General features: G+C 37.4%; 1 protein-coding gene across 5 annotated transcripts in view; it reads right to left on the reverse strand.

The window, feature by feature from the left end:
- Nucleotides 1-6,958: 6,958 nt before the first annotated feature.
- Nucleotides 6,959-16,323, reverse strand: part of RBM25 (RNA binding motif protein 25) — a 47,294-nt gene continuing 37,929 nt past the window's right edge. For all 5 annotated transcript variants that reach the window (XM_020986358.2, XM_078151489.1, XM_078151488.1 and 2 more), the window contains 5 exons: nt 15,850-16,174; nt 14,880-15,154; nt 13,771-13,869; nt 10,535-10,582; nt 6,959-8,577 (listed from right to left, as the gene is read on the reverse strand). In XM_020986358.2, coding sequence (XP_020842017.1) covers nt 8,485-8,577; nt 10,535-10,582; nt 13,771-13,869; nt 14,880-15,154; nt 15,850-16,174 — 840 coding nt within the window. In that variant the 3' untranslated portion in view covers nt 6,959-8,484. The remainder of the gene's footprint in view (nt 8,578-10,534; nt 10,583-13,770; nt 13,870-14,879; nt 15,155-15,849; nt 16,175-16,323) is intronic.

The following is a 16,323-nucleotide window of genomic DNA, read 5'->3' on the forward strand; positions in this document are numbered from 1 at the left end:
CAGAGTGAAGTAAACAGAACCAGGAGAACAATTTATACAATGACAGCAATACAGTAAAGGCAAACAACTCTGAAAGAAGTAGGAACTCTTATCAATGTACTGACCAACCCCAATTCCAGAGAATTAATGATGAAATATGCTTCCCATCTTCTGATAAAAAGGTGAAAGATTTAAGAATGTGGAATGAAGCAAATTTTGTTTTTATTTTTTTGGATACGGCCAATGTAAAAATATAGTTTTGACTGATTTTTTCTTTTGTTCTCAAGTTGGGACTTGGTGGCAGATGAAACTGGGATCTGAGAGTGAGAAGGTAAATTTTTGCTGACTAAAAAATATAGTTGGGGCAGTTAGGTGGTGAAGTGGATAGAGCACAGGCCCTGAAGCCAGAAGGACCCAAGTTCAAATGTGGCCTCAGACCAAACAGTTGACACTTACTAGCTGTGTGACCTGGGGCAAGTCACTGAACCTCAATTGCCTAAAAAAAAAAAATACAATTTTAAAAATATACAATGCTATCCCCCTGCCTTTTACTTATTCTGTGTCCTTTGAATAAGGTAATCCCATGAAGACCCACAGATTCATGGGTTTCACTCTTAAGTTCTCAGTGAGGTCAAATTTGCCCCTTTGTGTTAGAATCTCTAGTTCCTCATTTGTTGCCTAAATTTTATTGATAATTGAAACCATGAGTTTTACTATTTTTTTTAACTGTGTCTTAAGAAATAGCAAAAGGGATAGATTAAGAGAAACCTAGAAGGTCTTGTATGAACTGAGTTTGCAAAGAAGTGAGAACCAGGATGACAATCTGTACAATAACTACAACACTATAATAGAAAACAATTCTGAAAGACCTTTAAGAATTAGGACCAAAGCAATGACCCAGAAAAGATAATAAACCATGTTTCCTACTTCTTGGCTGAAACATGAACTAGAAGTGGAGATGAGAATTTTTAGACACACCAAACACGTGGATATGTTTTGCCTGACTAAGTTATAAGGAAGAGTTATTGTGTGTATATGGGGGGGAGTGGTGGCTACTTTTTGGGGAGAGAGGGAAGAGGCAGTGACACAAAAAACATAAAGAAAAGAGCATCAATGAACCAGTCAGAAATAACTAGAGTACAGGAGTTCCAAAGAGGACACAGACAAGCAAGCAGAACTGAAACCATTAAATTTGAATAATCTTTTTAAAAGCTATACATAGTAGAAAAAGTACATAACAGTTCAATTTCATAATAAATCCCTTGTTATTTACATGTCAAAATGTCCAACTTTTTTTTTATTAAATTCATAAGAGAATTACTAAAAAAAAATAAAAACTAGCAAGGAGAACAGTTCACCTGGAATAGAGAGTGGGTTAACAGGAGTAATTTTAAGACTAGCAAGGTCGGAACCACGCTGAACAGCTTTCACTACCACGGAAAAGAGTTTTTATCTCATTCAGAGACAGTAATGAAGCGCTCAAGGTTCTTTAGCAGAGAAAATGAACAATCTTTGTGCATGCTATTTCAGCGTTAGGCATTTAGGTTTCTAGGATATTTCCTACCAATAACGATAACTAATGATACTAGACAGGATGGTAATAAATCATTTTGGAACCAAAATAAAGTAATACCACCAACTTTATGTAAGGGTGCTATATGGGACAACATAGGCCTTAAATTTGGGAGAGTTTGGCTTGAGTTTTTACAGACTATTTGTTGTGATCTTGGCAAGTTACTTAACTTCTCAGTGACCCAGAAAACTCTCCAAGAGCTTCAAAGTGCAGAATTGGTACCATCTGCATTTGTAAAGGGGGTTTCCTCACAGATAATTCCATATACCAATAAAAACACACATCTACTTTAAAAAAGTTTCCTAGTGAAAAGTCCTGACCTCACAGGGTTTGAGATGTGAAAAGATAAAGCTACTCTCCCCACTAGTGTTTTTAGTATTTGCCACAATTGAGTCTTTCCCAAGACAGTCCTAGATTGAGAAAAAATGTGAAGTTTATTTTAAAGTGAAAATTTACATTAATAAATTTCCATTTATCTTGACTAAGTATGCACATTTTTGTGGTAGATAAGGGAATAAGTATTACTATCCTCATAAAGGTTACCTAAACCACTGCAAATCACTACATAGCAGTGACAGACAGTACAGCATGAATATTCAGGTATCTTCAATGCTAATCTAAAGTTTTCTACTAACTACTTCTGTTCATTATTATAAGTATTTAATATCTTTAGTCACAAAGACCCAAAACTAGCTTTTGCACATTCTCATTAAGGACCAAATGACATTAATTTATTTGAAGAGTGCAATACAATGTCAATTACTAGTATATGAGACTTTCTTCAATTAATGATAAATTTTTTGTATCACTGAGTGATAGAAAAGATTTACCAAGAGTCACTGTGATACCATATAAGGCTCTTTGCTGATTAGAAGAAACCTTGTCAATGAGATTGCCTTCACCTTCCCTACTAAGTTACTATATCTAGTCACAGGAAGATTAATTGCCTGTTTACTGCAATGATCAGAATCTTGGTCACTACTATTGTGCTTAAGATGGTTAGAGGCTAGAATGAAAAGCTTTTTCAGGCTGAGCCTCACTGCTTCACGGGACCAAAGAGTGAAGTTCCTAAAGGTGACTTTATGAGATTAGGGTTCAATCCTTGGTTTTGCAGATATAGCAACTCAAGTTGACAGTTTGCACAATGGTGGGTCAGGCTCCGAGAAACTGATTCGTGCTAAATTCTTAAAGCAAAATGCCAGTTTTCAATGGCAGATATATTTGGTATGATAGCTGAGAAATTCATTATAGAATGTTAACTCTGCAAAGCACCACAGAAATCTGGTCCAACCATCTCATTTTAGTGATAGTTTTATGAGTGGCAGAGCTGAGACATAAACTTAAGACTCCCAATCTAATGCTCCTATCTATATTCTATCATGTAATTCAGAAAGGTGTTTAGTGAGCAATTAAATCAGAGCATGGGGAGTTAAACGTATCAAGAAATATTCCTATTAAACCCTGTTAACCTACCTAATGAATTTTATTTCTTCATTCTAAAGATATTTTGGTCTACTTGTACAATGCAAAACCTAAACACCCCCTTCACTGGACAACAAGAAAGAAACAGTAATATTTGCTTCGACTATGCATATTTGTTAAGAATTTCCCACCCCCCCATCCCCCCAAAAAACCTGGGAGGTAAGGCTAGAAGATAGAAAAATAAATTTTTTGTTGATTGAAAAAAATAAAAAACAACAAAAAATTCTTACTTTCCAAAACATTTTCTAATAAGACCACCAAAAGCTTGTCAGGTAGGAGAAATGAAGTGATTTTCTAAAGGTCATACAGTTAGTTCTTGATACTTATACATTAGTTACAAGACACAGATGAACTGTAAGCTCTGAGGGCAGGTATACATCTTTGGATCCCCACCAAACAGAGAAAATGAGCTTGCTGGGGAAAAAAAATTACCACGGTCTATATATGATGGGCATGTTAAAATTAGATTAAAGCTTAATCTTCCTTCAGTTACATTTTAAATTACAGCTAATGGAACTTTTAAAAGATAGTAGGGTCTCTAAACAGCAGGGTAACAGCAACACGTTCACAATCTCGCTCTTAGGACGTATTACTTTCTGGAAAAGTTCAACAGATGTTGCCACACATTGGTTTCTATCTGAGAGCAGCACTTAACCTTGACCCTAAATTCTGGTGGTATGTTCTACAGGCATTGGCAGCAGCCATTCACCACCATAGCTATCAGCTATCATTTCTCAATGAAAGCTGAAGGATATCAATTTGGGGTAGGGAGGGAGAGAACAAGCATTTATTAAGTGCCTTCCATGTGCCAAGCACTGTGCTAAGCACTTTGCAAACATTTTCTTATTTGATCTTCACAGCCCTGTGAGGTAGGTACAATTATTATCCTCATTTTATAGTTGAGGATATTGAGGCAGGCAAAGGTTAAGTGTCCAGGGTCAATAAATTTGATTTGACAAATGTTTAAAACTTATTATGTACAATCACAGTGCCAAATGCTAAGGATGCAAAGATTAAAATATCCTTGTTGTGAAAAAAATACTTGGCTTGAAAATGAAAATTTGAGTGACTACTGATAACTGGGGAAAGCTGAAAATTATAAAGAAAACTATCTGAACTAAAATATCAAGTTTAAATCAAAATCAAGAATGCAGTTTATGGTTTTTTTTTTAATTTAAGCTAGGCAATGGGGTTAAGTGACTTGCCCAGGGTCACACAGCTAGTGTTATGAGTCTGAGGCCGGATTTGAACTCAGGTCCTCCTGAATCCAGGGCCGGTGCCGTACCCACTGCGCCACCTAGCTGCCCCAAAACTCAAAGCTCATTACCTTTTTTTTTTGGGGGGGGGGATGAGGCAGTTGGGGTTAAGTGACTTGCCCAAGGTCACACAGCTAGTAAGTGTTGTGTGTCTGAGGTCACATTTGAACTCAGGTCCTCCTGACTCCAGGGCCGGTGCCGTACCCACTGCGCCACCTAGCCGCCCCTATGTTTTTCTTTAAAAAAAAAAAAAGCAGTGTTTCACTTACACTTTTAGCCACCTCGCACTGCCATTTCAATGGGCATCTTAATCCCACAGAATTCATCACTTTTTAAATGAATTTGATTCGCATACACTCTGAGCCAGCAATCCTACTCTTGGGTTTATATAAACACCTAAGGAACACTATAAACAGAAAGAAAAAAGAGACCTATTTACATGGAAATATTTATAGCAGTAGTATGTCTAAAGGCAAAAATGGGGAATTCTCATACGCACAGCCAAATAAATTGTGGGACACATGTAAAATAATATAATTGTACTGCGCGGAATGGCAAATACGAAGAACTCAGAGAAGCGTGGGGAGACTTGTATGAAGTAATGCAGAGCAGACAAGGCGGAAGAAAAGGCGCAGCCACAATTAGCCCGCCAATGACTCCTCAGCCTCTCTGCTCTACCTCCTCGTTTGGCATAGGCTCTCTCTGACAGGCGCTGTATCCACTTCCTTCTCTTAGAATCTCGCTTCCTTGAAGGCTCAAACTCAAGTGCTACCTCCTAACCAAATCCTTTCCCACCAGTTTGTGATCTCACCTGTTTTGTTCTCTCCTCCCTAAAATTAGCTTGTGTACTGATTGAAAACCACATTCTCCCTCCAACGTACACTCCTTGAGGGTAAAGACTTGGTCTGCTTTCATCTTTGTATCCTCAGACCCTAGTATTGCCTGGCAAACAGAAGGCACTAAATAAACCATTTGTGGAATTGAACTGAGATAAAGAATATAGCTAGTAGCCATGACACAGTGGCTCAGATGTCAGAGGACTTGGGTTTAAATCTTACTTCTGACATTTACAACCTGTGTGAATTCAAGCAAGTCATAATCTCCCTGGACCTCCCTGGACATCTGTAAAATAAGGAGGAGGCTAGACTAGATAACCTCTAAGATATGTTCCAGATTGAGATCTATGGTCCTGTGATCATACACAATTACTACTAATAACTAGATATTAAGGAAGGCAGCAGATCAAGATCAAAACCAGTGGGCAAGTGGATAGAGCACCAGCCTTGGAGTCAGGAGGACCTGAGTTCAAACCCGGCTTTCAATGAATAACACTTACTAGCTGTGTGACCCTGGGCAAGTCACTTAACCCCAACTGCCTCACCCAAAACACAAAAAAACAGTGGGCAAACTTTGTACTAACTTATATAGCCTACACTCTCCATATAAGGAACGTGAGTCTATTATAAAGTTTGATTCATTATCAGTAACAATCACTTCAATATCGTTACTTTTAAATGTTTGGGGGATCGGATCATTGAGGATTCAACTGGAAATACATGAGATGGAGGAATTGGGGGAATGTGTTGAAACAACATCTATTAAATTTTTTAAAAAATATGCTTCTTCAGAAATTGCATACTTAAAATGTTTTTAGATGCCAAACCAGGGAGAGGAAAAAGGGTATTGGTGACAAAACCCAGGGTATGCTGAAAGGCAACTACTCCAGGAAATATAGTAAAACTTAACTGGAAGCAGTGTAACTGTTTCACAGCACCCTCATGTGGAATTGCCCAACTATGATAAAAATCCATGAAGTGATGAATGCATGGTCTAATTAGGAAGACAACCCAGGAAGTCCAATCTATTAACAGGAAACTGCATGCATGTTTCTCTGGAAGCTGTGTCAAATAAAATTATATACAGTACCAGTCATAAAATCATATTAAATAACACTTCAACGTCTAATAAGTTTCTCTTAATGTTGACATTTTTAGAAAGACTTTTCTTTTTAAGTTTATATCTAAAATTTTTTCAGAGGCATGTACTGTCAGTTTTAAAAATCCTAAATCCTTCATGTTTTTCATAGATGTACAGTTTTTCTTCCCACTCCCAATTCGCCATAGTATAGGAAGTTGACATTTCTTGAAGGGCAATATACAGTAATTGTGGAAGGGAAAGAAAAATATACCTTGAATAAAATGATACGGATGAAAATCAGATTTAAATAAGTAAAACATAACAAAGATCTCTTAAATCTACTAGAATAAAATTTGAAACTGACAATATTGGGCCAATGAACTAGAAACAATTCTCCAATATCATGTCTAAAGAAGTGTTAACTATGTTAAAGGAGCATGGATATGCCTATTACACTTTCTACGACTGAAATGGGATAAAGGTTGAAGAAAGAAAAGACAGAAAAAGAGCCCTTTTCTAGAGATCTTTGTAATTAACAAATAATATTGGATTTCTTCCCTAAGTTTTCACCTTAGGAAATCAGAATTTAAAACATTGTGACAATAAAGGCATTTCCACACATGTAAAGAAGGTCCATCCAAAACAAGGTTTTGCTTCCATCTTTTCTAAATACCCATAAAATATTCATGAAAACCTCACAAAAACTCATCCCATATTTTCAAATTAAAGTTTTCTAGTCTGCACCACACAATTATAACATGATGCCATTTATTTAACAAGACTCTGAAAGAATCTGAGTCCCCAGATCAAATATATACATTTTTTAATATTCGAAATATTTACATGGTGGAACCTTTTCACGTTTCCATTTGTTAAGAACAGTGTTTTCAAATGTCCCCTCAAGATGAAAGAAATGTAGTAACACAGGGTCACAGTTAAGCTTTTCTAAACAGGTTAACCTGTTTTGCTCCCTGGTAAAGTTCTGTCCTACAGTAAAAACAGCCCATGGTATGTCTTTATGCACATCATCAGATTTTTAACCTGGATATGTAGAGGTAAAACAAAGTCTCCATTTATGTATACATATATATATATTATTTTTTAAAAAAGGTAAGCCATATAGTTTCTTTACAATTTAAGGGAAAAAAAAAGAAAAGAAAAATCAAGAGTGGTCAAAAAATGCCTAAATGGATGACAAATTGTTTTCTAAACCGTTATGTCCAAATCTATTAATGTTTTCTCCTACTTCTCCCAATGTTGAAATTGGCTTTTTTTAAAAAGAAAAACATTTCTTCAAAGAATTTTTTTCTTTAAAAAAAATTTTTTTTTGAAGATGAGAGGTTGTTACAAGGACATACTAAATGGAGCTATAATAGTTAAAGCCAATGAATGTAAAAAATGATGTGCTCTAGAAATTAATGATCAGCCTAAAGAAATGTAAAAAGCTCTGCATGACTCATTCTCCCTTCAGAGAAAAGCTGAAAGAGCCAGCTAAACAGGGGAACCCCATGCCGTTCAACAGAATGCTGCACCATAATAAAATCCCATGCATTGGGACACTGATAATTCAATTGTCCAAGACATTTAGATTGGCACAATATCACTACTTTCCCTTTAGGATCCTGAATCATGAAATGTTTAAGGCAGCTGCCCCTAACACAAATGAGGGGGGGAAAAAAAGGAAGACGTTCATACATTCACTCACGCTCACACACACACACACAGTTTAAAGAAGAGTGGGTTGCCCACCTGACACATTCTTACATTCTAATTTAAATTCTATATCTTAAACAGGACTTGCCATTTCTGATCGGTTTTTAAATTAAAAAGGGCAGGGTTGGGGGGTGGGAAATAAAAGATGGCTGATACTCTTGCAATAAAAAATGATTATCTTGGTTTTCTAACTGGTACAATTCAACATTAAGTGCAATTTTGCAAAAGAACCAGGGAGTCATTTTAATATTTACAAGGAACAAATTAGCAGAACAAGATTATCAGAGAGGCGTTGTACAGTAGCTGCAGCTTATAAAACATACCAGTAATTGTACCTGGTGAGTTATAAAGAGAACCAATGTAGGATTCAGATAACTCCATAACCGAGGGAGAACAGAAGGGTCTTAACAGAGCAGAGGACCAAAAATTTTTTCACATTTTCTACATTAAAAAAAAAAAATTACAGATCTCACAAGTGTCTTTGAGGACAGATAAAATTCAAAGTCCTTTGAATGGCGGAAAAGGGGAAAAAATTTGAAATGGAACCTAAATGTAAAAACAGTTTTACTTCACAAGACCAATTTTCTTGGCTTCTGTTTCATATATCAATAATCTCCACATTTTGACTATAAAAACTTCTGCTTCTTCATCTAGTACCTACAGGAGAGAGAAAAACAATTTTTGATTAAAACAAATAATCACAACCATTTTCAATAGTAATGACCAGCAAAAGTAATTTTAATTGCCAAATTTGAAGGAATATGCACTGAAATGTTTTATTTCCAGCTATAACTTAGAGGGAAAACTGCCTAAGGGAAAGCTAATACCAGAATAAATGTGAGGCAGGATCTCTCCACATATGGTACTTTAATACTTCACTATTTTTATCTATAATCTCATCCCTGTGGATACTCCTTTCCACAGACACAAACTCCAACTCATCTATAACTTAATAAATAGTCTTTGATAGTGGTATGACCCCAAAATTCATCACCCTGTGGCCAACCTAGCAAGGAGCCTCTTTTGTCTAAACTCTGCTAAGTTCAGGCAAGGGACATTCTCTTTTCAGCTTGGTAGGACCTGCCAGAGCCTAAGCTCTGGTGGCAGAGCCTATGAGAACTTCATCATGTCATAGGGTATACCACACATTCTAGGAAATTACTGAAAAACAATAATGACAACTTTTTAAAGTTTTTTTTTGGCTAGGCAATGGGGCTAAGTGACTTGCCCAGGGTCACACAGCTAGTAAGTTAAGTGTTATGTGTCTGAGACCGGATTTGAACTCAGGTCCTCCTAACTCCAGGGCCCACACTATCCACTTTGCCACCTAACTGCCCCCAAAAGTCACTTCTCTCTTTTTCTTCTTTTTAGGCAATTGGGGTTAAGTGACTTGTCCAGGGTCACACAGCTAGTATCAAGTGTTTGGTCTGAGGCTGGATTTGAACTCAAGTCCTCCTGACTTCAGGGCCAGTGCTCTATCCACTTCGCCACCTAGCAGCCCCAATGACAACTTTTAACAAGATACGTTACTTAGGAATCGTGGCACTATGGATCTTCCTTGCACTGACAGATATAACTGTCCACAACTTAGTAAGCAGTAAAGAAGGGCTACAGCTACATAAAATCTTTGTTTTAAATTATTTGTATGTAGAAAAAATGTGACTCTGTTACAAAGAGAGGCTTATAAAACATCCACAGAGGAAGAGCCATAACTACTGCCAAGCTGACTTCAGGGTGCCTTTGTTCAAAGCACTTCATCTATATTTTCTCTCTTGCTCCCACAGCATCCACAAAAAGTAAATAAATGTCATTTTCCATTTTACAGATGAAGGAAACAGAACAGCTGATAACTTAAGGTAACAATTTTATCAGCAAAAGCATCTTTTGCTACCTGGTCAAAAGATATTCTTTTTAAAAAAAGTATGCTGTCAAGCTGCTGACTTTTACTACTTAAGTTCACAATGAAATTCATACTACAGAAGATGCCAAGCTTACGTAAGCAGATAATATAGCCAAAGGTCAGTTTATTCATACAAACAGGAAATGGAGATAATACAGCAAATTAAGTCCTCAGATATGATCAACCCCTTTTTTTTTGTTTATAGTTCAACATCTTCCCTTTTCAAAACAACTTTTGCTAGAGATGTTATGAAAAGACAAATGTGACAGAACTCAGTATTTTTTTTCCCTCTACCAGAATACTGAGCAGTAAGATAAGTCAAAGCTACAGAGATAATACGTACTCAGAAAAAATGAGATCACTAATAAATGAGTACTGACTGAACTACATCAGCCTAAAACTATTTTTTGCGTATCACTGCATGACACTACTCAAAAATTTCATGAACTGAAGGGCACCAATTGGACCAGTAATTTGATTAGGCTTTGTATCAGATGACTAACACTAAGAAAAAATATAAATTCCTGACTAGAGCACTGTGCGATGATGCTTGAGGCAAATCTTCAAGCAGCTTAAACAGAAAGCTTCTTTGATACAACACATGTCAACAATCAGTGAAATTCATTATGTACATGATGTTCAAAGATGGAAATTTTGTGATACCAATGAAATGGGGGAAAACAGGACATTTATTGATAAGGAAATCCAACTTACCATGGCAACATCATCTAATATACTTTGTGGTGAACTATGAGCCATAACCTGAAAGAAACAAAAAACCTTTAGTCTGCTATCAAAATGTGCATACCCTTTGACCCCGCAACAGCACTAGCACTTCTAGGGCAGTATCCCAAAGAGATCAAACAAATGGGAAAAGGACCCACATGTACAACAACAATATTCATAGCAGCTCTTTCTGTGGTGGCAAAGAATTGGAAATTGAGAGGATGCCCATCAATTGGGGAATGGCTGAGCAAGTTGTGGTATATGAACGTCATGGAATACTGTGGTGCTATAAGAAATGATGAACAGGCTGACTTCAGAAAAACCTGGAAAGACTTGTATGGTCTGAGGCTGAGTGAAGTGAGCAGAACCAGGAGAACATTGTACACAGTAACAGCCACGCTGTGCGATGACTAATGTTGATAAACTTAACCCTTCTCAGCAACACAAGGATCTAAGACATCTCCAGAGGCCTTGGGATGGAAAATGCTGTCCACATCCAAAGAAAGAACTATGGAAGTTGAACTGCTATCTTTTTTTTTCTCTTCTCTTGAATTCTGCTTCCTCTTTCTGATGGTTCCTCCTATAGGTTTTAATTTTTACTTACAACTTCACTAGTGTGAAAATATGTTTAATAGAAATGTAAATGTATAGCCTATATCAGATTGTGTGCCATCTTGGGGAGGGCGGTGGGGAGGAAGGGGGAGAAAAATTTTAAACTCAAAAGCATACAGAAGTGATTGCTGATAAATCAAAATAAATTAGTAAAAAAAAAAGCCTTTAGTCTGAAAACTTTGAGAGGGAAAAAACGATGATAATGTTAGTGATTTTAAGAAAATCTCTAAGATAATTTAAATGGTTTTCAACTGTATTTAAGGAAACTTTGTAGTATTTGATTTTATGCCCAGAACCCCACACCTCCTCATCTGATTCTGGGCTAGGGCTTAATGGTGACATAATTAATATTCATGCAGGAAAACATCCAACATGAATATACTTCATATCAAGAAGTCTTTAGAAATGACTTATGAACACTAAACATTCCTTGAAATGCCACTTAGAATAACACATTTTAAAAGCATAAGTTTAAATTTAAGTATTTTGTAAATATTTAAAACAAATGAAATACATTATTCATAAGAATATCAAGTTCTTAAAACCTCCACGTGAACAAAATGGAGGAAAAGAAAAACGTTCAAGCCATAAGCTCTGGGAAATCCCCAAGTGGGGATGTGGTGCTTAAGTAATCAACAGATGGTAATTAAAAAAAAAAATTCAGAGGTATCTACTTTAATCAAAACAAAAAACCAACAGCGGCAACATAATACAGTAGAAAGAGGATGGGTCTAGACTTAGGATCCTAAGACAGACATTTTCACTATCTCCTACGGAACAGATCACACATTACTAAGAGATTTTCTCTGTATCGAGGTCGAATGTTCCACTAATTTTACTTTTGCAAGATAGGCACTGGAACTGAAATCGAAAGATCTAGGTTTCAGTCCTCACTCTACTGTCACAGAGATATAAGAACTTGTGGCAAATTCCTTAACCTCTGACGGTCAATGTCCTAATTTATAAAACAGGTATATACTTGTAATTAACTACACATCACCCAGTGGTTGAGAGACCCAAGTAAGATAATATATGTAAAATACTATGTAACTATAAAGCCTTATATCAATTCAAGTAGTTATCATAAGTGTATTTTAATACACATCACAAAAACAAACTTTATTTTACTGATCTTTTTTTATGCCACAATACCAACAGATGAAAATAAAAAGTCCAGGCTTGCTCCATCCTGATCTCATTATCTAAATAGGCAGATAGAAAAATAAATATTATATTTATTGTATGCTATTAGTCACGGTCTTAGAGGGATATGCTGCTCTTATTGTAGTAACTACATCTTGTTAATGCAAAATAAAACTTGCTTATTTAACACTTAGCACAATGTCTGGCATGTAGCAGATGCTTAATAAATGTTTATTGGTTGATTAATTCAGCAAAACCACCACCAAGTGTATATCCCAAAGAGATTGGAAAAGAGAAAAAGGACCCATATGCACAAAAATGTTTTGAGCAGCTCTTTTTGGGGTGGGCAAAGTACTGGAAACTAAGGGGATGCCTACCAAATGAAGAACAGCCAAACAAATTATCATTTACGAATGCACTATTACTGTGCCGTAAGAAATAATGAAGGGGTCAGTTTCAGAGAAACCTAGGAAGATTTATATGAACTGATTCTTAATGAAGTGAGCAGAACCAGGAAAACAACTGATACACAACAACACTGTGAAGACAAAACAACACAGAAAGATCTGGGAACTCCGATCAATACAATGACTGACCATGATTCCAAAGGACTCATAATGAAACATGCTACCCATCTCCTGACAAAGGGGTGATGGACCCAGGCTGCAAATTGAGATACAGATGTATAACATACACATACATACGTATTTATATTTCTGACATGGCCAAAGCAGGAATTTGTTTTGCTTGACTATGCGTATTTGCTGCAAGGGTTTTGTTTTTATTTCCTTTTCAATGGGAGTAAGGTGTAGGGGAGAGAAAGGGATGTTTTTGTTAAATAAAATTTTTTTAGAAAAAATAAATAAAACTCATCTAAAAAAAGAGAATGGTTGTACCCTTAATCAGATGCTTTGCAACAGAGGACCCAAACAGTTTTTGTGCTAAAAAATCACTTTGTTTCTCAGCTGCAGGTGGAAACCATACCTCCATGTCTCAACAACATTCCAGCAAGCAAGGGCAGTAGATCTAGACAATGCTGTAATCTCACACAATGCTTCCTGCTTCTCACCACCACATAAGAAGAAGGGGCAGGGCAGGGCAGCTTCCAACCCTCCTGCTCTCTTAAATCCTTGGTTGCACATGCATTTTTTTGAGTGAGCTGGTGGGGGTGAGTGGCCAGAATAAGGCTAGAGAAGGCTTGCACGCTATATTGGTATTGCTATCAAATGCCTTGTTTTGGCACAGTGGTGACCCTGAGATCTCAAAGGCAGAGCACAAGCTTGTGCAGGTTCAACCCAACTTGAAAATGCAGCCTGTCAAGCTCATGAATGTCTATTACCCACCGAGTTAGCTGCAAGGTGATCAATTTTTCAGCTAGAGCAATTCTTAAAGACCATCTACAAAATCCAAGATGGTCCACCTTAGATCTCTGAAGTATTGACATGAGAAAGGAAGAGTAAGGCACTAACCTTAGAACAAACAAAATCAACTAACGTGGCTTCTTCTTCACCTATATATTCTATGATTTTCTTATTAATCCACGGTCTAATTCGACGTTCCATTAATGTCTGCATGAGAAAAAGGTAAATGTGTATTGATTGCTTCAACATTTTTTTCTTCAATATACCATTTATTACAGATTAAATGTTGGTAGATGGGACTACAAGAAAAATAGTAACTCACCGGGTCTCAGGCTAAAATATATCATTTGCATTCAACTATGTAAAAATCATATGAAAATACTAAAATTTCAAATAGCTTGGTTATAGCTAATTGTGACCTACAAACCTAGCTTTTAATAAGAATGTGGGGGAAAAGGGAAGAGAATTAATCATCATACAAAACCAGTAATACACTTTACTATCATTTTCCTTAATGATACTGTGAAAGTCCAATATTACTCATCAAGGACCTTGCTCCAGCCCATCAATGACTGCCCATTAGAAGCAAAAGTAAGCCCTGGGGAACTGTTCCATTCTCCTGCCCCAACCTGCACTGACCAGTTGATCCCCTGCCCCCAACACCTACTCTCAGCTGGATGCTTTTCCCTGACCCATGGGCACCTTCACTGGAGGTGGTGCAGAGCCTCAGCCCACTGTTCACTTTGTGCACGCTCCAGTCCCAACAGTGACTGGTTGTGAACTAATACCCTGGCATTGCTCCTTTCCTTGGCTTTTCCATCTGCCGTGAAGCTGAAGCCTCCTTAATAATATTTCCTCCCCTAATTAGAACGTGAACTCTTTGAGAAAAAGGACTGCCCTCACTTTTCGATTTGTATCCACAGTTCTTGGCATGGGGCAAGCACTTAATACACATTTTCTCATTCCATTCCAGCCCTGACCCTCTCATCGAATTTGTGAGAACAAATATGGATGTGCACATACACTTCTCTTCACAAGTTGTGGAAAGACTCTTGAGAAGCTGAAGTATCACCTGAGACCATCCTCACAAGCACACAGTTAGTGTAATATATGTGAACCATGCAATCTTCTCTACAAACACTACTAATCAAAACCAAAAGAGCCTGACTGATCAAAGTGAGACATAAGCTCCATAACAGTTAAAAATCACAACTCACAGAATCTACAATAGACCAATCCAGGGGATACGCAAAGAGCTCAGGTTTAGCCGTCGGGATTTTCTCAATGAGACTTTTGATATGTTTGCGCTTTTCCTCTGTGTTAACAGTGCCTTTGGTGGAACTTTTATCATCTTCACCATAATCTAAAGGAACCAGTTTCCTTTTCCGGGGCACATCATCGCTGTCTTCATCTTCAAATTTGTTAAAGACACTATCCACAGGGAGCTTCTTTCTCTTTACAGCATTAGGCTGGCCAGGACTATTAGAAGCACCTAAAGTAAAAGGATGATTTAGTAATTCTCCAGGAAAAACGCTTTCAGTTATTATGTTATTTATAACTTGCTATTCCTGAACAGTAACACATATTATCACAGCCTGTCACAATTCTCACAGACAAATCCAAATACAGCAGGGCTGTGACACTGACCCCTGTGGCCATCAGGTAAAGCCCATGCATCCCTTCTCAGATAGTTTTCAAATAGAAAGAATATATAAGATTACAAAGGAAGCCAATTATATCAAAATACTTAAAACACCAAATTCAGAGACTCCAGGTTAAGAAGTCCTGCTCTTGGGAGAAAACTTACTACACACAAATCCTAGATAATTATAATTTTCATTTCTCAGAGTTTGATATAGATGCCCAAGCAAAACTATGAAAATAGCGAATTAGAAAAGCATTTTGCCAATGCACTTAAAAAACAATTAACTACCTCCAATTAATTCTTTAGCCTAGAGGCAGCTAGGTGGCGCAGTGGATAGAGCACCAGCCCTGGATTCAGGAGGACCTGAGTTCAAATCTGGCCTCAGACACATGCCACTTACTAGCTGTGTGACCCTGGGCAAGTCACTTAACCCTACTGCCTAGCCAAAAAAAAAAAATTCTTTAGCCTAGGGTAAATTTAGAAGTGGCACTGATACATTTAACTTCTTTGACCCTAAGGGACCAAAAAGAATCCCAACATACCCAGCTTAAGACTTAGTCCTATTTTTGGCCTGTGTTCCTCAGGTTGCTGTTGATCAGGGGAGTTTTCATGGGGGATGATAATACCGCAGGGAGATTCATCCCCAGGAGTATTGGGGGTTGCATTGCCACTAGCAGATGAAACTGATGGGGCCGAGCTGATGGGCCGCAAGGTTGGCTTAAGACAAGGTTTTTGCTCCGGCTCCTCCTCTTCTTCCATGGGCTCCTCTCGTTTTTCTTCTTTCTCTTGCTTTTCTTCTTCTTCTTCCTCAGACTCTGGCTCCTGCTTTATTTGTGGCTGCCTTCGCCTTTCAGCTTCTTGTTCCATCTATAGCCAAGCAAAAACTGGATTAATGTGAACGAACTGCAACAGTACAGAACTCAAATTCTCTTCTTCCTCCCAACCATGGAATAGCTGAGGCAAGACTTTAAAACCAGGGATCCCTTTCCATGTTAGATCATCTGAGAGTGCTCCCT

Source organism: Phascolarctos cinereus, unplaced genomic scaffold (assembly GCF_003287225.1).
Source record: "Phascolarctos cinereus isolate Bilbo 61053 unplaced genomic scaffold, phaCin_HiC Scaffold_3;HRSCAF=262, whole genome shotgun sequence".
NCBI lineage: Eukaryota > Metazoa > Chordata > Mammalia > Diprotodontia > Phascolarctidae > Phascolarctos > Phascolarctos cinereus.